This window comes from Brachyhypopomus gauderio, chromosome 7 (assembly GCF_052324685.1).
Source record: "Brachyhypopomus gauderio isolate BG-103 chromosome 7, BGAUD_0.2, whole genome shotgun sequence".
In the NCBI taxonomy this organism is placed as follows: Eukaryota; Metazoa; Chordata; class Actinopteri; order Gymnotiformes; family Hypopomidae; genus Brachyhypopomus; species Brachyhypopomus gauderio.
The window spans coordinates 10,827,979-10,851,444 of NC_135217.1; the positions used below are offsets into that span (position 1 = coordinate 10,827,979).

Sequence of the window (23,466 nt, forward strand, 5' to 3'; positions counted from 1 at the left end):
GAACGATGATATCCTTCCGTACTTGCTAACTTATTGAAATGTGTCAGTAAATTAATCAGAACATTTGTAATAACTTGAATTAGAAATAATATAATATATGACCCAACCCCAACACTCCCCTCTCCTGTTTCATAACGTGATCAGGTTTCAAGATGGAGGCTTTATTTCTAAATGTAATATACAAGTACAGAAAATTACACATCAGTTTACACGTCTTAAAATACAATAGCCATATAAACACAAAATGTATTAATTATATATTTATAAATTATTATTTATAAAATCATTATTACAGCTTTATAAATAAGTTAATGCTCAGTGTATGTTCTAAGTTTTAATGCAGTGTATAAAAAATGTACATAAAACATTTATTCTACAAACACAATTTCTAAATCATTCTGATTATATGACTTTTCTAGAAATGAAGAGCTGACTAAGGAAGTAGTTTTAGTTTTTCTGAAATATAAAGAAGTAATTTAAGACAATGCTGCTCCCCTTTATATATAAAATCTTACAATACAGATACAATTTTAAAACTGCAAGATGTCTCATTTTGTCATTTTCATCCAAATACGCTGCATCTCTGACCTGAATTTCCAACGCTTTCAAAGAACATGAAATCCTGTAGAAAAAGTAATGAAATGAACAAATATCCTATTGAATAACTGGATTAAAGGATACTGGAATGAATGAATGAATGCAGTCAGTCACTCACTATGAGGAAACAGGCTCCCAGGAGAACGGCCTTCATCCTCACATCCAGGTCCATGGGGAAGTTGATGCCAAAGTTATCAGTATCAGTCCGTATCTCTTTAATTAGACCACTCCATTGTTTACTGATGCGTCCAATCACATGGCCGTCCTTACCTTTCACCTGAGAATGGCAAAGAGGCACAAATGTATTACAGGTGTGCAGGGATAAAGGTGGAAAGATACTTAAATGTCAATGTTTTTATCCATTTTATACATGTCTCTGTACTGAATACTAAATAAAGATTTTCCACTAACTTCTACTCCTGTCCATACCCCAACACACACACACACACACACACACTCACACATTGAAAAACACCCACATCAAAGTCAACATCATTGCAGCAGCAGCTGACAACACAGACAGGGCCCTCGACAGTCAGCAGCGTCTCCTTGGTTGTCCCCAGGATGGACAGCTTGGGCAGAAATGGGTGCCAGTCCTGAATCACGTAGCCTATTGTGTTCCCTGGGGGGGCCTGAACCTCCATCTGGGATCAATACAAGAGGCATATGAAGGAGGGGAGCAAAATATCCATGACCTGAATACACTGAAACGTGCAGGTATTTTAACTTTGAAAAGAGGTGAGAACCTTGAAAGATTTTTCTTTCTAGAGACCATCAGAATTTTTGTTACATTTGTTGTTTTGTTGTTTGTCATTCGGTTTTATTTTACAGTATGAATATCAAATATCAAATACTTGACCCTGCAGTGAAAAGAAATAAGGAATGAAAGAACAAACAAACTCCATACCTCTTGCTGACAACAGGGGCAGAAGCAGGAAGTGCAACGGAATGGCTTAACAAGGTGAATCACTTCCTGGTCATTGTGATCCTTGATCTTGAGGTCAAAGCTACGCTGAGGGCCACAGCAGTTGCGAGTGCAACAATCATTTTGCTCCTTGGCACTGTATATCTTCTGACCCATGCTGTTCTTTATTTCATATTTGTTATTGGTCTCAAAGCCAATAATAGCTGTAAATGAAAGTAGTGACAATAGAAGTTGAGTCAGAGTGGCTTTGAAGGAGGTTTATGAGAGTTCATTCAACATAAGGGAGAAATGGTGTTCCTTTATATTTAATGAATAAACAAATTTTTCTTTCTGTCATGTCACTGGGCATGACAGAAAACACATGCACACACACACACACACACACACACACACAATAAAACTGAAAACTGCTGGTAGCATTTGCCTTCAACCCAATAAGACTGATAAGTGATAGAACCACATTTTGTTGCAATAACAGCTTCTTCCTGGCAAATTTGATCTAGGTTGTTTAGGTTGACTGATCAACTGTTACTGACTGCAATTTTAACTGAGATTCACTGTGCCAGATTCCGACTGAGATCTGGACTTTCACTTGACCACTGTAGAACATTAACCTTTATGTTGTTCAACCATTTTTTTAGCAGCTTGAAGCAGCGTGTCTCTCTATTTTGGACCATTCATCATTTTTTCGTTTTTCATTGGTTTTATCTTTACAAGGAAAATTTAAATAGAGAAATATGCAGTGTTAGCTTTGCATGACAGATAGCATTTTGAATGTTACCAATAACACCTTCATGCAAAATTTCCTTCGGGATCCATCAAGTATGTATGTATGTATGTATGTATGTATGTATGTATGTATCCAAGTCTACCAACTAGTGCTTCCAATGTAGAACAAGTATATAATTATTATGTGGAAAAATGTAGTCCTAAATCATCTCCAGTAAAAGAACTGCCCCCCTGGAGTGATGAATTAAAGGTAAATGAGCCAGACTATCTACCATCAACCTCACCATTTACACCTAATGAAATAGAAAAGGTGATTATGAGTTTACCGAATAATAAAGCCAGTGGTGCTGATGGAGTTACATACGAAAATTTGAAAGATACAAGACAAAAGACCATCCTAGCTCTGACACAAATTTTTAACACCTGTATGTACAATGGAAAAGTGCCCACATCATGGAAAGGTGCACTAGTGCATATGATTCCAAAAAAAGACAATATACCAGAAGATCCTTCCACATGGAGGGATATTTCTCTTTTACCAACTGTGTACAAAGTCTTTATGAAATGTCTGCTGTGTCGAATACTCCCCTGGCTTACTGATACAGGAATACTGTCAAGTAAACAAAAAGCCTATATTGAGCGCCAAGGAATGAATGAACATGTCTTTTGCTTAAAGACTGCCATCGATGACTTTAAACATGAATCCTCAAAGTTGTATACAGTCTTTCTGGATTTTAGAGATGCATTTGGAACACTGTCACATGACATTATGGTTAATACTCTAGAAGAAATATATCTTCCTAAAGTGTTTGTGGAAATAGTGAAAGATGTATATACTGGGTCCTTCCTGCAGGTTATTTGTGATAAAGCTATTACCAAACCTATACATTTGGGAATAGGAATTAAAACTGGATGTCCCTGGAGCGCTGTGAATTTTATCCTTGCCATTAATCACTGGATTAAGTGGCTATGCATGTATGCACCATCTCATGTGCTCTCCCCTAATCCTGTGCAGGGCTATGCTGATGATATTGTACTAGCATCTAGAGAGGAATCTGTCATCAAGAACATGCTTTCATGTACTGATGTATTCTTAAGATGGTCTGGTCTAGAGGTAAAGCATATTAAATGTGCTGTTTTCTACGAGAGGAGAAGTGGAGGAAATCGTTGGTACAGATCTAAGACAGACAAGCCGCCAACGTTTACAATTCTTGATCAGCCAGTTAGAGTGTATAGTAGACATGAGACCTACAGCTACCTGGGTCACAAATTTAACATAGCAGGAGAGTGGAGTCAGCAGGTGGAACAAATGAGAACCCAGTTCAATTCTAGACTAGAGATGATTGATACGTGTCCACTCCCAATTGTGATGAAGCTAGAAGCAATAAGAGAAATTGTAGTGGCAAAAATTCAACATCTATTTGCTAATGTTCATCTACCACAACATGTTCTCCAAGAAATGGACAACAAGATTGTGCAGGTTGCAAGAAAATGGCTTAATCTAAACACACGGTCAACCAGGTGCTTTATATTCCAAAGCCGAAAACATGGAGGCTTGGGTGTTCCTAACTGCTCTTGGTTATACAATGCAACCCGACAAGCTCATCTTATTAATATGTTGAATAATGACGATAAATTGGTGCGGGAAATGGCAAGAGCCTCGCTATTCCTAGACTTTAGACGACGTAAAATCCCAATAGCCTTGCCTGGTGAAGATAATTTCTTAGGATTTAGAAGAAAAGGTAATGGGAAACTAGATGTGCAAGCTCAGGGATTTGGTGTTTCATCCGACTGGCCAGATCTAAATGACTTATGTAGGAGAACAAATACAGAATTAAAATGGACAACACTAGAGCAGGAATCTGTAAAAGTTTCAGAAATAATAGTGAAAGATACGTCAGTGATTGTTGAGGCTTGTGTTAATGTTAATGAATCATCCTACCAGCTGCAGAGTAAAACATCAAGAAAAATACTGCTGGAAGTTCAACATGTAGAGCAACAACAATACTGGTCCAGTCTGAAGCTTCAGGGGAAGCTGGCTCAGCTGGCATCTGCTGATCATTCAGTATCACACTCAATATTCAGAAATGCTGAAATCAGTGAGGAGGTTTTGATATTTGGCGTGAAAGCGCGCTTACAGATTCTACCAACTAAATATAACCTCTCACTCTGGTATCCATCTGTCCATTCACCTTTCTGTTTGCTTCATGGCTCCACCCAGCAGTTGGAGTCTGTGGCCCACATTCTGAATGGCTGTAGCTCTTTTAAAGGTCTGTACATTGCACGTCATGATAGACTAGTCGACTTGATATCAGCTCAACTTCCATACGCAAAGAATGATTCCATTTTTAAACACTCTACAGTTAGACCTGAGTGGTTTAATGTAACATCTGAAATCTTTCAAGGAGTTGCTAATACACCAGATATCATTTGCATTTCTCAGAGTCAGAAGCGGGTTATAATATACGAAATATCATGTGCATTTGATTTGTATATGGAGGAATCTTATACGTCAAAAATTTTAAAGTACCAAACATTAGTGAATACTATTGAAGGCTTAGGATTTAAATGCCAACTGATAGTCCTGGTGTTGGGAAGTCTTGGTCATGTACATAAACTTGCAGTACGTGGTCTTAGACTTGGGGGAGTTAGTAGAACAAAAGCCAAACAGGTGGTGAGATATTGCTCAATCTCAGCAATTATCGGGAGTCTGCATATTTGGAAAAGGCGCTGTTTTCTTTATCCTTGAAATCGCACTTGAGAAATGAACTGTATACCATGCTGGATGTTTTTTAGCAATATTTTGTTTCCTGATGATGTTATTTACTGTATATGGAATCAAATAAAGTATAATATCTATCTATCTATCTATCTATCTATCTATCTATCTATCTATCTATCTATCTATCTATCTATCTATCTTTCTTTCTTTCTTTCTTTCTTTCCACCAACATGTGAGCTGTGTGTTTTTGATATTGAACCTTCATGCCAGTCTCAGACTCTGAATACTGAAGTTCTTTCAGAGTGCTTGTTGGACCGTCTGTGAGATCCTTCACATGTCCCCTTCTTGCTCTGGTTCTGGGTTTGGAAGACGTACACAGTACCTCAGTGGGATGAGGCTCCCATTGCTTTTCAATCAGTACAGCAATGCTCAGTGGGATATTCAAACACTTGAATATTACTTTGTGTCCTTTTCCTGTTTTACGCATGTTTATGACTTAATCTCTGATTTCCTTAGAATGCTCTTTGATTCTAATGACGCATTCCTTTTGATTCGGTGTGGCCAGTGGTACTTGAATTTATGGGGTCTTTATCTAGAAAAGGTGTACTTTGTTAATAATTCACAGCTACAGGCCAATTGCGTCCGTGATACATGTACATTTATAGGCAGCTGGCATATGCCTTTTTCCGGAGCAACAAAAAGTTTTTTTTTCATTCTGACAGTGTGGGTGCTTCCTAGGAACCAAACGCATAACCTTAGTGTTGTAAGCATTTACCTTCAAGAAGCTCAACCTTTTGATGTACCAAGAGCTGATCAATCTGCAAAGACACATATAATCAGTGAAAATCTATGTATGATTAATCCGACTGACCCAACCCACCTTAACCCATCATAAAAGAATATACTGAAACACTGTGTGATACATACTTATCCTTTTAAAAACAGCCATCAACTTATATGATTTGAGATTTATTATACCATTTATTACACCATTTTATAATGCACAGATGTTGCTGAAGCCCACAAATGGCAGATTAGTCAGTGGTAGATTTTTTTAAAGACAAACCTGTGTGAGATATTCTAGGCCAGAAGGCACAGCTCCTGGGTTGTTATTTGATAATGCAAAACCATAGGCTTGTGTGTTATCCATTCTCTGAGGTAGATGTTATACAATCTGACCAACCAGCTGAGAGAACACAGAGAGAAGCAACTGACAGTCAGATTAAGACATACTTTATTTTCATTAAACATTTTGAATGGTTTCATTATGTATTAATAGTCTGTCTACACAAAGAGCTGAACTTTATTAACTTTTACATGCGAGGGCAATGACAATGAACATGGTGCAACTGAAGTTATAAAGAGGACAAACCAGAGCCGGAGTGGCTAATCGGGAGATTTGGGAGGATTCCCGATGGGCCAGTTCATGTCAATCTCTAGTTGGGCCGATTGGGAGGGAAAAATTATTTTGGGCCGGATCTTGGCATGAAACTCCCGGGCTGAAAAAGGTGCCCACTCCGGCCCTGGGACAAACAAACAATAAATAAATAAAACAGCGGTTTCCATATTTCAAAGTTAATGTAGACAATGATATAAAGAAAAAGAAACAGCTTGGTTTCTCAGTCTCAATCTGCTTCATCTCTTCTTATTCTTCTATTTTTAAGTAGCCCTTCCACATCTTGGCTACTGATTTATATACGTGTCCATTTGAAACTGTAGCATCCCTATGCTGAACATCCTTAACAACATTTTCCTTCAGTGATAAAACATTTTGTATACTGACTACTGGCTGGAGGATGGTGTACACACAATGAGCCATGGCAACATATGACCTATACTCAAAAAGTGTGTCTGTAAACTCACTATTGGACCTATATCCATCTGACACTTTGTATTCAATAAAACAGTTCTCTTTTAGGAAACACACATTTTATAGGTGTGATTAACCATTGGCTTCAATAGTATTTGTCAGGGTAATGTACACATTCAGAAACAGCAAAACTCAGTTCTACTATATACAAAAACTAACTGCACTGAAACAACTTGCCTCTTGCGACATTCAACCATTAATGTCTGAATTTTAATTTCTTTAACTACGCTTAAGGCTAGAAATGGAAAGACTTACCTTGCATCAGCTCTTCATGTACCTCTGACAGGAACACTACCACAACATAGCTAAGTAGTAGATCAACCACTGATGTACGTCAGAGGGAGGAGTGTGAGAGTGACCCTAGTTCAGCACTTGCAGAATGCGCCACTTTATATGTTTATAAATCACGAGTCAACTGTTCCTCTCCAATATGAAGCAAGCTTTAAAGAGCAATGACCAAAACAGCGTAGTGACAGCCTCAACAAAACATTCACCTTAACACAAGGTTATTTATTTAAATCTTTACTAAAAAGAAAACAGACAAAAATATAGCTTTTACTTTTCTAGGTCCAGTATATAGGCTTACATTTGTACACAGAGGTGTGTGGAAGAAACCATAAATGCACTGACGTACAGCTGATCGTACAAGTGACTAACCCTATTCAACACTGCTAGCAAAGTTAAACAAAAATGATTTACACTGAACGAGACCTTACAACAAATGACTTTAAACACCATCTGAACATCCCAACCAAACATATAACCTTTAATCTTAGATCTCAAAACATCACAATAGTGACAAATAAATTACAATCACTCATCATGAGGGAAAAAGTCAAGGGAGTCCAATTCTTCCAGCTCTGCTATGCTTCTAAAAGTCCTCTTCCAGTTTGACTTCCAGTTTATTAGGAAAATGCTTCTGAAGAAAATTACCGTCAACGAGAACAACCGTTGTCGAATAAGGCGAACTTCAATCCAGTCCGAAGAACATACAAATAGTAACCATGCCACATATTTGGGAATTGTGATTCCAGGTAACTACAATTGCCTGTATGACAGAAAATGTAAAATGCATTACTTAAATGTGCATTAAAAGCATCTAGGGTGCTGAATACAATTAACAGACATGTCATAGCTGTAAATAAGATGACAGTAAACCATCAAAACTACATGCTTCTGAGCTGATTAAATGTAAGCGGTTTAGCCATGATTCTGTACATATAAAAAAAAAAAAACAAACAAAAAAAGCCCATACATACCAAACCACAACATTTACACAACCTAAAAAATGTCTTTTCTAATGACCTGATATATGCAAACACCTCTCCCACCTCCCAACAAAATCAGAAACTGGGTAATGACGAGACATTTTTCAGCTCCATTTATGGGGCAGTTCTTATAATGAATGCAAATATGGCTGGAGTGTACTTTTAAAACAAGCAAGAATTTAAGTCTGCAATTAAATGGGCAAAACAATGAATGCAGTGCAGGATATTATGTCTGGTGTATACCAAGAACGTCCCATACACCAAAATGTGGTATAAAATTGTGAACATGCCCTGACCATGTTGTAGAAACAGGGAGTATAACCCTAGTGTAAGCCCTTGGTTCATACAAATAATTAAGATGTAGTAATCCGTCTGAACTGAAACACCTTTCAGACATACTAAAATAACAAAGACTACTGATAAAATCATAGATGGGCTGCAACTTCTCTCTTGCTGTAAGAAGACTAGCAGTTGGCTGAAGTGGCTAAAGTGATGCACATTACAAAAAGTACTGTTAGCTGAGTGACAAATTCCCATTTTTAATATTCAAATGTTGATGTGCATTTGCAGAGATGGTCTTTTGGTCATGAGAGGTAAAAGTCTTTAGCAAAAAAGGACAGGACTATAGACTCCACACACATTCAGTGGTCTTTTTTGTGTGAAGAGCTGGGGGAGTCCCTGCACCGGTGGCAGTAGAACACATCAGGCACGTTGGTCTTCTTAATCTTGGCACAGGAGAGATGGACCCACACGCCACACTCATCACACTCGATCATGGGTCGCCCTGCAAAGGGCTTCCCACAGTAACAAGTGATCAGATCCCACGAGTCGTCCCCTATAGTCAGAACAGAAAGTTGACAGTTTCAGTTGAGGGCTGCTACTTGTGGTATGAACACATCAAACATGCTGTATATTGAAATAATCCCTCAGCCAAATAATAAAATAAAATAATAAAAATAATATTATTAAAATTCCTGTACAGGAATAAAAATGTCATGTACAGTACTGGTAAGGTTCATACACATTCTCATCTTCGTGCACTGTATTCTTCTAGACACTAAACACTAGTGCAACAGACACTTACCTGCCTCCACCATTATGTCCTCATCAGCCACCCAGGTGTCAGTCTCACTGGAACTCAGATCCCTCTCCCTTGTAAACTCCTGCTTAAGCCCCGCCTCATGAAAAGGCACAGGTTGTTCCATTAGGCCCTCCTCTAGTCCAAGCTCCTCCCCACTTGAGGGACTTGAGCTGGTAAAGTCTCGCTCTGCCTTTGGGGACCTTTTCGCTTTCTTCAGTCCTCCTTTAGCCTTATTCAGCTTCCTGCAGCGTCTGATACTCGACTCTGCCAGACCGTTTCCTCCCTTGTCTTCTAAAGAGTAGTTCAGCCTTTTCTCTTTCTTCTTGTCAGCCTTGCTGTGCGACTTTCGCTGGCAGAGTGTGTCCTTCAACCTCATTTTGTCGAGCAGAGAGTGGTCCGTGGGCGGCTGTTTCGACCCTTTACTGCTGCTGTGGGCTTTATGCATAAAGCCGTGTGTGGTGCAGTGTTCAGAGTGACCGCCTGTCCAGCTTTCATGTAGGGCGTCTTCACCCACTGCCCTGGAAACCCCAATAGGAGAGTCTGATGAAGTGGGAGACCAGGAGCTCTCCTAAAACAAACAAAAGCCAAAAACGATCATAATCACACAATTACAGTATACACGCAAAGTACATACTTGGCATAACACCTGGTTATCAGCAAGTTAAATATGCAAAATTCAAGCCCCCCCCCCCCCCCCCCCCCCCCCATTATGTTTGCATAGTAGTCATACATCTGATCAATAAATGGCATGCATCTGAAACAAACCTCTTTTACAGGGGGAATGTATCCAGCATAAGCAAGAACAAAGCTACAAAACTTATTGAAGTCTTCCACTGTCCTCTTCCTCTTTTCTGTAGGCTGAAAGATATAAATGTACAAAAAGTACATATTTACAACCAAAATAGAAAGACAACATGTAACATTGAAAGGTAGAAGTTACCCGCTCATACATTTATTTTATAAAGTACAAACGCCGATGGACACCATCCCCCATCAACAAGCACATGCCATGGGGTTCAATGAACAAGGGCAAAAGCGATACGATTTTGTATACACGGCTCAACACTGCAGCGTTTCATAACTTACCATTGCCTCCGTTTTGCATTTTCGAACAGGGTCTAAGAGAGGAAAAGACGACTTACGGTTAAATACGAAATACGAGACAGGTGGCCAGTATCAGCACAGCGGACAAAACAGCTTAGCATTTAACTAGCTCCGTGGCTAGCTAGCCATCTTGGCTTAAACTGTCAAGTCGTGTCGAAATTCGCTGATGTGGTCATGTAGCCAAGAACGGATAAGAACCGCTTTCGTAAATACGACCATATTAAACTAACGGAATTGCATTAGCTATCTGCACAACGATACAGTGCAGCTGGGAAGCTAGCTAGTTAGCCATCGTCGCGTACCTGACTTGAAACTTTGGGCAGAAAAAAGGCAAAACAGAGAGAAGTTATAAACGAGCTAACTTGGCTAGCCAACACTTCAACGAGACCTCGGGCTGCATCTACCAACATATCAGTCTCTCTATATCTCTCCCTCCCAATGTTATATAAATACATATATGTATGTTTATATATATATATATATATATATATATATATATATATATATATATTATATATATATATATATATATACCAACAACAAAACAATAAAGATGTTTGTGTTTGATCGTCGGCCACTAACTAGCTAGGTTAGCTCAACTTGAAGACAATTGGCGTTAGCTAGCACAAGTTAGCTATTCTAACCGTGATGGGCTAACAGTTCGTCCGCATGGTACCGAGAATAATCTCGTTGCAGTCAGAACGACGTTGATAAAGGTTGACTAAAATGTTGCTTTATTAACTGTGCTAGTTTAATACATTGATAACTTTAACTGTCAGGTATATGTTGTCAGCTAATAAACCCGTTTAGCAGCAGTCTTTGACATAGGTGGAAATTGCAGAAGACTTTGGCTAACTTGATGTTGCTAGCGAGCTAGCCAACAACGCAAGGCTTCGGTGTGACAGCGATGTGAATGTTCTTACCTTGGTGGTCTGACATGACTCCGAGCATCGCGTGTTTACTCCTAGTTCTGCTTCAGATCGGACATTTATTGCAGCTGCTATCCACGTATTGCCTTAAACGGTTTTGATAATTAATTTAGTCCCTACTGGAAACCACTCGGAGGTAAAAGTACATTTAAACCGCAGTCAAATCGTTGAAATAAGTTATCAAACAACTAAATGTCAGTATATACACGATGTAACAATTAAACCAAGTTGCGTATTTTAGAAATTACATTCAATGTTTTAGCTAGCGTGCTAGCTACTACAGAAAGCAGACCAAATAAAGTGGCTAGCTGGGACGCGCTAGCGTGACTTTCCCCCCTGACTTCGTTTGATTATCCGTTGGCCGCAACTCAGTGGTGCTATTACCGCAACATAAACCAGCTTGGTGACATTTACAATAACTTAACAAAATTAACGCGTTTCGAAAACTAATCTGAAACGAATCCAAACTACTCAAACCGATATTTTACACGCAAGCTCTGGTAGCGAGCTGTCTATATAAAGTGCGCGCTATTCCCGCAAAACCACTTATAACGTCAAACAACACTTGTAATGTGAAGCCAGCCATAGCCAGAGACGTTTGGCCTGGCGTTGGCAACCAGCCCATTCATTTCCGTTTCCTTAACACTCTTCAAAATTAAAGTTTCGGGTTGTCGCCAATTAGGGCACGGGTCATGTCCTTGGAGTAAGTTTCACAGGACAACAAACACACCACGATCCAATTCTGTACCTATATGAGGTCCCTGAAGTTACAGAAAAAATACATTTTTATCAAATTAAAAAGCTAGCTAAGTTGACAACTTTTTGTAGGTTTGGAAAATATTTTTTAGTTCACATCTGATCATTCAAAGTTGTCTTCCAACCTCAGAATCAGCTTCTCACCACAAAAAAGCACAAACTCAACAAATGCCTATACAAGCTTTCATAATTTCTCAAAAGGGTATAATTTTGCAGTAAACATGACAACATGAGAGACAAATATGTTCCTTTATTTTTTGCTCATTTCTTTTTACTTTGATTATAATTTATCAGCACATAGCTGAACGTGACTGAACCTTTTGGTGGTCGCCGGATGAAGGTGCGAGTCTTTTTTTTCCACGGAAGTGACGAAGCCAAAGTACCGATGGCGGCTCACTGTTCGTTCCTGGATATGCTCAGAATCAAATTTGATGGCGTCTAACTGGACTTTTTCTTCACTTGGAGACTTTTCTAAACTCGTGGGACTAACGTCGAATTTTCCAGGCTCAATTTTCGTCAATTCGTGGAGGTTTCCTCTGGACAGCTTGTCAGAGGGCTTGCTAGCTTCGCTAGCGCAGTAGCTAGCTAGCTGGCAAACAGAAAACAAATCAAGTTAACCTAGTAAGCTAGCTAGCTACCTTTAGCCTGCCCTATGTTAGCCAGCTAGCGGTACCCAAGGAGTCTGTGTGCGTGGAGAACCACTTGGATATTTCAGCCTGCGCAACGATTTTATTGTTCGTTTTATCTGGGATGTTTAATGTTATTTGGAGGATAATCAGCAACGCCTAAAGATCTGAAGACTGCCAGTTTCTGTTTGACGACGTTGTTTGACTTGTCCGAGCAGCTTTGTTAAGCAAGGAAACTGCTAGCAAACTAGCTAGCATTAAGTATAGCCGGTAGAGCTTTTCTGTTCGGGACTGTGAGCACTAAGGTTAATTTGGTGGTCCGATCAGTTCTATCATAAACCTGCACAGATCTTTATCTGTCAACATGTTGAAGACGCGCCAATGTTTACTTGGGATTCGCACTTTTCTTGGAGTAACGTCTAGAATATGGGGTTTCATTTTGTACATTCTCAGGAAGCATCTACGAACGGTGAGACCAAGAGTTAATCTATCAACTAACACAATTTGATCTTACAATGTTATTAAAACATATTGTGAAGAAAACATAATAAAGCTGATAAAGTTTTGCCTTTTCACTGTAGAAGTCCTCAAAGTGGTCGAAATTACGTTCCTTGGAAATGTGTGATGTGCTTTGGCTGCATTAAAACTTGTTTTAGAGAATTTAAAACTCTTAAACCATCATGTAGTCCACTGAATTGATTGGTTGCTTTGTGTGTATAACAAAGTTTTTGTAGAAAGACTGGGCAACAGTGTGTTCCTTCTGTGTCAATTGTTCAAACTTTTATAATTGCACATCACTCAGCAGGTACGTCTTTATTAGTCCTCATTAGTCCTTTATCACAATACTGTGCAGCTGCTGTAGCTGTTTGTTAAGCTCAGGTCACCTATCAGTCATTATGGTGTTAGATCATGCAAATTGCATGCTTCTCATATTTGTTAGCAGTAATCTTGCAGAGCTGTTATTCACCCTCCATATCCACTTACATACCTGGACTATGGACCTTTGCAGGTCTAACTGACCCAGGAGCAGCCAAAAGCTGACATTAGGATTTAGAGTTACAGTTTGTCATTTATTTTGTCCTGATTTTAGTGCTGACATCATGACAGTGTCCACCTTTTAGGCCGGCTTCAGGTATGGTCCTTATGTTTGTACTAAAGAAAGGCAAGTAAATAATAATGGACAGCTGTTGTCCACCTTGATGGATTTACTTTCTGAGGCCAACTGCCTTGGATTTACCACCCACTGCTTGTTGATTACTTAGGCTATTTGTGTTGTACATTGTGTAGGTTGTGCATGTGCACTGAATTTACAGTACTCGCATGCCATGTGTACAGGTCTTGATAAGGGCCCCACTGGCAAATAGCGATTAATGAATGACCTTTAGTTGTTTTTCATGTAACCACCCCAAAGTTGTGGAGGGATTTCAGGCAGTTTGGTTTGGCAGGATGTTCCTGAGTCTTATTACTCAATCCGTTGTTGCTTTTGGTCCCGAATCACAGTGAAGGCAGTGATGGAACTGGCACTGGAAGGTCTGTGGAGAGGTAGTGCCTGTTTTCAGCGTTCACACACTCGATCTTATCACAAGTGCTCCTAAGGCTACTGTACACATTCCAGTGACCTATAGACTGCAGTACGTACAGTTTGACATACATGTGATTCTGTGCCAGGTGTAATTGGAACCAGAGCCTCCTTAAAGACTGCGTGGTGCACCTCTCTCCCTCTCTGACATCCTTTGACAGCTGTAGAGGAGGGGCTATAAATAGTGGTGTAGTGGCAGTCAGGTGTGGGGGGAGGGGTGGTCTGGAGGCATTTGGAAACATGGTGCCCCCCAGCTGGACTTCACACTAGACAAGAGCAATGGCAGCAAGGGAATCTGAGACCGGTCGAGAGGGAGACGCAGAGGGGGGAGAAAGGAGGGGGGCAGCTCTGGAAGCGGGCCAGATTTCCAGGGAGCCTCAGTTTTAATCTCTGGGGAGAACCATGTTACCCAGCATGGCCATTAAGGACAAGAGTCAGCCGCTGCATCACAGGCTAGTGTGCTAGCGGCCTTTTGGAAGTGGTGTTTACATTAACTACTGCATTCTGCTTTTTATATATACTTGTATATAAATGTTTTGGAAAGATTAGCTTTTAATGCACTTTTTCGTTAAATGTGTCACAATTCCATATTCTTGCAGTGCATTAATGCTGCTCTTTTCTCACCCTTTGTTTTTAATTCTTTGTGTCTCACTGCTCTCTTTCCACAGGTAATCCAGTACCAAACCGTGCGTTATGACACATTACCGCTGTCACCTGCATCGAGAAACAGACTAAGTGAGTGTGAGGGCTTCTGTTGCTGCAGCACCCTCTGCATCCTCGGGCGGGAGGCTGTGGGGTAGCTAGGCACCCTTAACAACCCCTTCAGAAGTCTAGTTCAGCGTTTCACCCAAAGCACATGTTTGGTCTGGGTGTTCACTGAAATCATTTTCCAGTAGGGAAATACTACGTGTGGTCCTCATATTCTGAAGACCTGGCTTGTGCTTTGGAGTTAGTTTTATGTCTATAGTTGTGTGAATGCATGCTTACACCGTGGTGGGTGATGGAGAGAATGGTCTTGCAGATGGTCTGTGTTAAATGGAACAACTGAGTGTACTTGTTGATGTGTGTATGGTGCTGTCTTTTGCTTCTGCTGGAGTTGAGCAGTCTGAGCTGTCTTGTGGGAGGATATGCATGTGTGAGAGCTGAGTTTGTTGTGGTGTGTGATAGTCAACTGTGGTGTTTGTGCTGAAGGGGTGGGGGTTTCTGAGTGTAGGGGGTGTGAGTGTCTGAGCTGATTGTGTTATGTGCTCTGTGGTGTAGATGCAGTGAAGAGGAAGATATTGGTATTGGATCTAGATGAGACCCTCATTCACTCCCACCATGATGGAGTGCTTAGACCTACAGTACGGCCTGGGACTCCACCAGACTTCATCCTAAAGGTACGCATACACACACACACACACACACACACACACACACACACACACAAACCCGCATCTCCCTACACTCACTCTCAAGATACGTACAAAAAGCCCTTACATACATACCAATCCTTAAAACATTTTACACATATAAAAATATTATATTGTGTACAAGACAAACTGTATCATGGTAGAATAAATATGCACACAGTTTTACTTTTAATGACTCTTCCAGCAGTCTCTACCCAGAGGGACATTGTCTCCTACTCTTCCTCCCATTCTGTAGCTTGCAGTCACTCTTTAGTGATTGTCCTTCGCGAGAAGGTCCTTACAAACTCCACAGCAAACACAATATAGATGTCCCAAGTCAGCACATCAGAAACCCACCCTGCTTGCACTTTGTTTTAGCTGGTTTAGCTGTTGCCTCTGCTCCACCGGGTTGATGTTAATTAAGTTCCACACACCAGAATGGGACCCATAGCTCCTTTTCAAGCCTTTCAAGGGCTGAGTCAGGAACATCACTGGAACAGGAGAAACATTGCCTGCACCTGCCTGTAGATACAATCAGGAATTAGGTGCTGCGGTCTGTGTGTTAGATATGAGATACATATTCTATATTTGTAAGCAGTTGTGTAATTTGGTTTTCTGATGATGGTTTTTCTCTCTCTAGGTGGTAATAGACAAACACCCTGTGAGGTTTTTTGTTCATAAAAGGCCCCATGTAGACTTCTTCTTAGAAGTGGTAAGTACTCTTCCTGGATATGTGTCTAATGTGTAATAAGAGAAGGACAATTAGTTTTATTAACCTAATTAATTTAGAACAGCAGATGGCATTTATTTTATCCTGATGTGCATGCTGATTCACTATATTGCCAAAAGTTTGCTCCCCCATTCAAATTAACAGAATGTGTTCCAATAATTTCCATGACCACAGGTGTATAAAATTAAACACCTAGGCATGCAGACTGTTACAAACATTTGTGAAAGAATGGGTCACTCTCAGGAGCTCAGTGAATTCCAGTGTGGAACTGTGATAGGATGCCACCTGTGCAACAAATCCAGTCGTGAAATTGCCTCGCTCCTAAATATTCCACAGTCAACTGTCTGTATTATAATAAAACGGAAGTGTTTGGGAATGACAGCAACTCTGCCACGAAGTGGTAGATCACATAAACTGACGGAGTGGGGTCAGTGGATGCTGAAGCACGTAGTGCTTCTAGAGAGTCAATCACTACAGACTTCAAACTTCATGTGGCCTTCAGATTAGCTCAAGAACACTGCACAGAGACCTTCATGGAATGGTTTCCATGGTCGAGCAGCTGCATCCAAGCATACATCACCAAGTATAATGCAAAGCATCGGATCCAGTGGAGGCGTGTTCTCTGGAGTGAAGTATCTGGGAGCTGGGCTTAGCCCGTTAGTTCCAGTGAAAGGAACTCTGAATGCTTAAGCATATTTTGGACAATTTCATGCTCCCAACTTTGTGGGTACAGTTTGGAGCTGACCCCTTCCATTTCCAACATGACTCTGCACCAGTGCACAAAGCAAGGTCCATAAAGACATGGATGGCAGAGTCTGGTGTGAATGAACTTGACTGGCCTGAGTCCTGACCTCAACCCGATATAACACCTTTGGGATGAATTAGAACGGAGACTGAGAGCCAGGCCTTTTCTTCCATCATCAGTATGTGACCTCACAAATACACTTCTGGATGAATGGTCAAAAATCCCCATGAAAACACTCCTAAACCTTGTGGACAGAGTTGAAGCTGTTCAAGCTGCAAAGGGTGGACCAACATCACATTGAACCCTAAGGATTAGGAATGGGATGTCACTTAAGCTCATATGTGAGCCAAGAAAGGTGAGGTACTTTTGGCAATATAGTATAAGTCCAGGCACATGTGAAGTGGAAGAGTGATCACGCCCCTATTTTGATTTACCTCTGTGAGCCAAATGAACAAACACAACCCAGATTTGGATAAGCCTAAAGTATACATACAGCTAATGCCACGTAAGCCCTCGTTTAAAAGAGAAAGTGTTTATAAGCCCGTGCCACTGCTGGGCTGATTGTGGTCTGAGCTCCAAAAGTGCAAAGGTGGGGCTAGAGCTTAGAGAAAACAAACTGCATAACTACATTTTACTAGTCCAATTTTGTGCTCAGTTGCCCATCTTGACAGTTTGCATTCATAATTCCATGTGTCCTATATATGTAATGTGAGTACTGTATGTTCTCCCGAATGGCATGAATGCACACAATGATATATTTTTGCGCGAGTCACTGCCATCACCAACAAGACAGTCTGTCACATTTGTGAGACGAATCGTTGTTTATTTTCATTTGGTGATGTAGCCATGTTTGTGACTCCATTTATTTGGGACTTGTTTTTTTGATTCTGGCAGAGACCTTCCAGTTTAACTTGAACTGATTATTTTCCCCAAATATCTGGCCAAATTCCCCATCCTTCCACTGACTTTTGTCAATGCTGGAGCCCTTTCTATTTGTTGTGCAACGTTTTGCTGACTGTCAGCGCTAAATGCATTCATAAAAATGCATTAAAAAAACATAAATTACAATCTGACCATTGTCGCAGGATCACAAGTTGCATATGACAACACAAATAAGAGGCTGAAACCTGATTTGAAAAGATCGGATTTCTGTGTTCACACAGCCATGAAAAAAATCTGATCTGTTTGAATTTGAACTGAATCACATCAGCCTGGTAATGTGAATGTAGCTGATAGAAGTTGTAAAATATATTGGACTCTGTCCTTGAGGGCTGCGATTTAAATTCATATGGACTTTAAATATGAGCACTAAGTGTTGGTAGTAAATAAGAGTGGTGAATGTACACAATTTAAGGTGACCAAGCCGCAATGAACGGTGCTTTAATGCTAAAGTTAGAGCTGTTTATAGACACGGGGTGCTGTTGGTTTCCTCTGACATGGAGGACACACCGAACAATGTGTGAACCTTGAGTGGTGAAACGAGTGTGTGTCCGGGTTGGGGACCTTCTGGGGCCAGTGTTTCACATTTTAACTAAGGACATTTCGAAGGTGCAGGAACAATTGCAAGATGTCGCACACAGCAAGTAGCTGCCCTGGGGGTTAGTGTTCAGCCCAGTGTGTTCAGCACAGTGTGTTCAGCCGGTTTAAACTGAATGTAGGAGTGAGCCTGGCTGGCTCTGCTGACTTTAGTTGCAGGGCTAAAGTGTGACCTGTCACTGCTTTATTTCCATAAGCATCTCGCCAGAGGCACCTGGCAGTGGGCGTGGCCCGTAGGCTGAACATGCTCTGTTTTGGCTGCTGTTTCTCAGGTGAGTCAGTGGTATGAGCTCGTGGTGTTCACAGCCAGCATGGAGATCTACGGCTCAGCGGTAGCAGACAAGCTGGACAACAACAGGGGAATTCTCAAACGTAGATACTACAGACAGGTGAGCTGTCACTTCTGCACCCGCTGATGCTCTGAGTGAACATGAGGGGGAGGACAAACAAAATGAAGCATATTTGGGCCGTGCGTGGGAATTTCATGATGTTAAACACTGTATTCTGAGACGAAGATGATGTGTCTCTGGGTTTCACCCACAATTTAATATTATTTCTATAAGGCTGATGAATGGTACTCATTCGTTACTCATTCGTTACTCTGTGCTGGAGTGGATCCCACTTGGACTGTGTTTTCATGTGTTTCCTTTCACACAGCACTGCACACTAGACCTGGGCAGTTACATAAAGGACCTGTCGGTGGTGCACAACGACCTCTCCAGTGTAGTCATCCTGGACAACTCACCTGGAGCCTACCGCAGTCATCCAGGTAAACAGCTGTGTGCATGTGTGTGTGCCTGTCTGTGAGCATACACGGGGGGGGGGGGATAGACCTTTGCTTAATGCTATGTGGGGGGCACTACCTGGACCCAGTTATTGTACTGGGATCTTTACTATGTTGTTGGAGCATTTGTTTTGCTGCTTGGTGACTTTTTATTAGATGCAGGGAAAGAGTCAGAGTTGGCCACTGTACTTCAGAGGTGACCTTTAGATAAAAACCACCCAGCCTGTCCTCTCTGTCTCCCTCCCCAACCTGGGCCCCCTCTGCAGTCAAACATGTTCAATACTCTGGCTGCGGTCTCAGACAGAGGAAACAAAAACCTCACAAGAAGCCCACAGTCCCACAACTCAACTACACAGGATATTATTCAGTTTTGTACAGAATCCTGGAATATAGATGTGGTTATAACACATGGTTCTTGTTGAAAGCCAGGTTGTTTTTTGAAATTATGGGTTTGGTTTACTGGTACAGCATTTAAAACCCATGTTCGGTCTTTCTTGATCTGCATAATGTTGTCTTTCTCTGATCCCTTCTCACCTGATGGTAAAACACTACTGCTCGCGTCCAGTACCTTAAATGTAGATTATTGTAATTGCCTCCTCCTATTTATATTATACATTCATATTTCATTATATTCCATTTTTAAAAGTCTTAATGTAGATTTTGGTCATGTTTTATTGATGGAATGTTTTTCTGATTCGACCTAAAAAGTAAAATTTTACACAACGAGTTTTGTTGGACGTCACAGTTTTTTGTCCTTGACAAAAAAAAATCAGTTTGAATTTGTGATTGTACAACTGCAAAGAAGAATATGTGCCACTACAATAAAAATAATAATTAATAATAATAAATCAAGTAAAGCTTACTGAGAGATGGTCACATATATCCAAATGAGACAAATACATTCTGGTGAAGCACACGTACAGTGATCACCACCTGTCTAAAATAGTTGCCCCCTGTCGTGCCGCCAAAACCATTGTGACTCTTTGAGGCATGGACTCCACAAGACTTCTGTAGATGTTTTGTAGTTTCTGGTACCAACATGTAATCAGCTGATCCTTGAAAGATGGGTCCTCCTTCTTCAGAGGTTGGACCTTTCTAGCACATCCCACATGGCCTCCAGATTAAGCAGTCCTTAATATGATCAAGCACAAGTCAACACCTTGAACTCTGTCGTGTTCATCAACCATTCGTAAACAATCTTTACAGTGCGAGTGGGTGCATTGTCCTGCAAGAGGCCACTGCCATTAGGGAATACCATTGCCATATAGGTTGTTCTGTTTAGGTAGGTTGAACATTACAAAGTAGCATGAATACTAGGGACCATAGTTTTCCAGCAGAATGGTACCCAGAACTTTGCCTTGTCATCATGGTGCCCCATCACAGTTTGTCTCTCGTCAAAGTTGCTCAAAAAGAAGGGACGGCCCATCTCCACATCTGCCCGTCTCTGTCTGATGTCTTGAGTTAATTTCACTTACTGTATGTGTCCTCTTCACAGACAATGCAATACCTATAAAGTCGTGGTTTAGTGACCCAAGCGACACGGCGCTGCTAAACCTGCTGCCAATGCTGGATGCGTTGAGGTATAGTCTCCCAGCTTGCGTCATCGAGCTTTTTCCTGTGTACTGCAAAAATTTCACTTTCTTTTAAAGTCTTCATTTATGCACATACACTGATGAGGGCTTAGATTGTTGGCTCTTTTTATAATAAAACAAAATATTTTATCATTCATACAAATATTTTTGTAATTCATGGATGAATTAGTATAATAGTAATATATTGTTTATATTGTGTGTCTTGTACCTGGGAGCGGTAACCAAAACAGCCCTTCTATGTCTGACATTTGGCATAATAAAGATGATTTCTTATTCTCAGTCTAATTTTGATCAGTCACAAACCTACAGACCTAGTTACTATTATAATCCTCAGAAGCAGAAGTAATCAGTGGAGGGAGGTGTTCATTTTATGTGCCTTTCTAATTATTTTCAGTAGGAGGGCCACATTTTGCTGGATGTTTTTGCCAAATCAATTTAATTAAGAATCTTTTAGACTTTTAGTTGCAATGTGAGCTTACAAGTGCATACATGTTACAGGGGTTTTTGATGCTGCTTCTTTAATGGTTGATTGGCCTTTCTCTCTGTCGCTCTGCAGGTTCACCTCAGATGTCCGCTCCGTCCTCAGCCGAAACCTCCACCAGCACAGGCTCTGGTGATGGAGTCTGAAGGGCCCAGTCTTTGTTCTGGACCCAGTGTTTTGGTTTTTAAAAGCCTCCACCCTCAAGCTGACTCTCCGCTGCTGGAACTGTCGCCCTCTTATTGTCACGTGACCTCTTGTCACATGACTTCTCTGAGGAACTTCGTCAGTAAGACTGGAGGGAGAAAGGAGAATAACGCATACGGTGGAGAAGCTTTAACACACACACACACACACACACACACACACGTACGTCAAGCAGAGAGGCCAGCTCTGTTTTAGTCTCGCTCTTTTCTTTTTCTTTCCCCCCTTCATTTTTGTGCAAAATGGAAACTGCCTTACTGTGGTGGACTGATAAGCATGCATGATGGAGCGTGAAAACATGGGAGAACGTTTGCATTTGTGCTGTGTTTTCCGTGGTCTTTTCCCCTCTTCATAAAGAGAACTGGTGAAGATCAGAGAGACGGCGCCCGGTCTGCCTCCTCCTCCTCCTCCTCCTCCTCCTCCTCTGTCCTACACCTCTCACACCTCCTGCCATCAATGTTCATGAATAAGCAATTGTGCATAATGTCACCAGAAAGCAAGAACACCTGTAATCTCCATTTGGTCCCATTACCCCCTTATTAGGGATTGTTGCTCATGGTACCTCTGTACATCCCTCATCGACCGAGTTTGCCGTGGTGTCTTTGTGTCCCTCCACCTGTGGACCTGCTGCAGCAGGATGTGGGAGAGAGGTGTGAGCAGTGCTCCCCACAGCACAGGCACGGCTAAGGGTTGTGCATACGTAGTACGCAGTCAGCAGAGAACAGAGACCATTTGCTCTCATATCACTGCTTCAGGTGCTTCCCCTTGATCTTCCCTCCTCTCATCTCGCCTTACCCCAGCCATCTCAGGTATCGGCTCACATGAATAGGGTTCTCACTGTTATCAGTGTAGGAGGTGTGTAAAGTATTGAGTTCTGAGTTTCATACAGTACTCTGTTGTGGTACTGATTTAGAGACAGTACCACAGCAGTAACCCACCATTTAGGCTAATGGTATTGTTTAGTTTGGCAAACTTTCTGGTTTGTGTATAAAATTCTGAAAACTGAATTAATCCAACAGGTTGTATTGGTGTTTTTTTATATCTGTATTATTTTTATTTTTGTTTTATTCTGATAAACATGGATGAGTCACGCAGACAGAACAGCAGGACTCCACAGCGGGACAGCCTGTTGCCAGGCACATCTCACGTTCACCTCCATTTGGTTTCTGGTTCTCATCCTGTTTGGGATGGTGGCTCCTCCCACGCAGGACCAGGATGGATTCTAATCATTCACAACTGGAAGTGTTTTTGTTCTCCACAGTTATCAGTCCGTCCCAATGCAAAGACATGCACTTCTCTTTTCTGTTCTTTTTTGTACCATGGACTCATTTGATTGATGTGGTCAAAAAAGTCTCTCTCTCTCGCTCTCTCTCTCATATTCATATATTGTATTGACCTGCTCTGCCTATCTGAACAACACAAGAACAGAGTGTGTGAATGCACTGTTGCCTGGGCCAGGACCTCAGGTCTGTGCATATTTCCAATAAAACTCTTGTCACCGTGCTTGTTACTTGGTATGTGAAACTTTCACTTTAAAGGTGCAATAAGTCATTATTTTCCAGTTATTCTTCACATTACGAAGCAGCCATTATACTGACACCTAATGGTCTGGATGTGGCGGAGTGTGCTATTTTAAAATAACCGGTTCAGCCGAGAACAAAGAAATCGCATCCTTCATCTTACTCTACAAAAATGTACAAATGTCTTATATTAATTTTATGTGTGTTACTATATGGTGGTAAAATGACAACTAGCAATATGGTTCACCAGAGGAATTAGATTTTTGACAGTTAGGCATGTTTCCCCTCAAAGTGATAAAA

General features: G+C 41.0%; 3 protein-coding genes across 4 annotated transcripts; 1 reads left to right on the top strand and 2 right to left on the bottom strand.

Annotated features, from left to right (window-relative positions):
• Window positions 1–309: 309 nt before the first annotated feature.
• LOC143518816 (phospholipid scramblase 1-like) lies at window positions 310–7,114 on the bottom strand. 2 transcript variants are annotated; one of them, XM_077011614.1, is made up of 8 exons: window positions 7,099–7,114; window positions 6,346–6,496; window positions 6,040–6,159; window positions 5,749–5,791; window positions 1,505–1,725; window positions 1,077–1,241; window positions 716–874; window positions 310–622 (listed from the first exon to the last, which is right to left on the bottom strand). In XM_077011614.1, exons 3-8 carry the CDS (start codon window positions 6,121–6,123, stop codon window positions 563–565), a joined length of 732 nt encoding a protein of 243 aa, XP_076867729.1. In that variant the 5' UTR covers window positions 6,124–6,159; window positions 6,346–6,496; window positions 7,099–7,114; the 3' UTR covers window positions 310–562. The 2 variants fall into 2 exon arrangements, with proteins under 2 accessions (XP_076867729.1, XP_076867730.1); XM_077011615.1 differs by lacking the exon at window positions 6,346–6,496 and having other exon boundaries at window positions 7,099–7,113.
• A 468-nt stretch (window positions 7,115–7,582) lies between these two features.
• Window positions 7,583–11,829, bottom strand: LOC143518818 (PHD finger protein 23A-like). The gene is made up of 5 exons (XM_077011616.1): window positions 11,220–11,829; window positions 10,279–10,310; window positions 9,958–10,050; window positions 9,196–9,760; window positions 7,583–8,946 (listed from the first exon to the last, which is right to left on the bottom strand). The coding sequence occupies exons 1-5, from the start codon at window positions 11,245–11,247 to the stop codon at window positions 8,753–8,755; spliced, it is 912 nt and encodes a 303-aa protein (XP_076867731.1). The 5' UTR covers window positions 11,248–11,829; the 3' UTR covers window positions 7,583–8,752.
• Window positions 11,830–12,309: 480 nt separating this feature from the next.
• ctdnep1a (CTD nuclear envelope phosphatase 1a) lies at window positions 12,310–23,149 on the top strand. The gene is made up of 8 exons (XM_077011620.1): window positions 12,310–13,076; window positions 14,855–14,921; window positions 15,447–15,565; window positions 16,218–16,289; window positions 18,861–18,977; window positions 19,246–19,357; window positions 20,868–20,952; window positions 21,521–23,149. The coding sequence occupies exons 1-8, from the start codon at window positions 12,972–12,974 to the stop codon at window positions 21,579–21,581; spliced, it is 738 nt and encodes a 245-aa protein (XP_076867735.1). The 5' UTR covers window positions 12,310–12,971; the 3' UTR covers window positions 21,582–23,149.
• The last annotated feature ends 317 nt before the right edge of the window (window positions 23,150–23,466 follow it).

Coding starts and splice junctions, on each gene's coding strand:
- LOC143518816 (XM_077011614.1), bottom strand. CDS start 6,123: ATGGATAACACACAAGCCTATGGTTTTGCATTATCAAATAACAACCCA. Junction 1,242..1,504: donor GCCCCTGTTGTCAGCAAGAG/GTATGGAGTTTG, acceptor TATTGATCCCAG/ATGGAGGTTCAGGCCCCCCC. Junction 875..1,076: donor GCAATGATGTTGACTTTGAT/GTGGGTGTTTTT, acceptor TGCCATTCTCAG/GTGAAAGGTAAGGACGGCCA.
- LOC143518818 (XM_077011616.1), bottom strand. CDS start 11,247: ATGCTCGGAGTCATGTCAGACCACCAAG. Junction 10,051..10,278: donor AATGCAAAACGGAGGCAATG/GTAAGTTATGAA, acceptor TATATCTTTCAG/CCTACAGAAAAGAGGAAGAG. Junction 9,761..9,957: donor ACATTCCCCCTGTAAAAGAG/GTTTGTTTCAGA, acceptor TGTTTGTTTTAG/GAGAGCTCCTGGTCTCCCAC.
- ctdnep1a (XM_077011620.1), top strand. CDS start 12,972: ATGTTGAAGACGCGCCAATGTTTACTTGGGATTCGCACTTTTCTTGGA. Junction 16,290..18,860: donor TAGACTTCTTCTTAGAAGTG/GTAAGTACTCTT, acceptor GCTGTTTCTCAG/GTGAGTCAGTGGTATGAGCT. Junction 18,978..19,245: donor AACGTAGATACTACAGACAG/GTGAGCTGTCAC, acceptor CCTTTCACACAG/CACTGCACACTAGACCTGGG.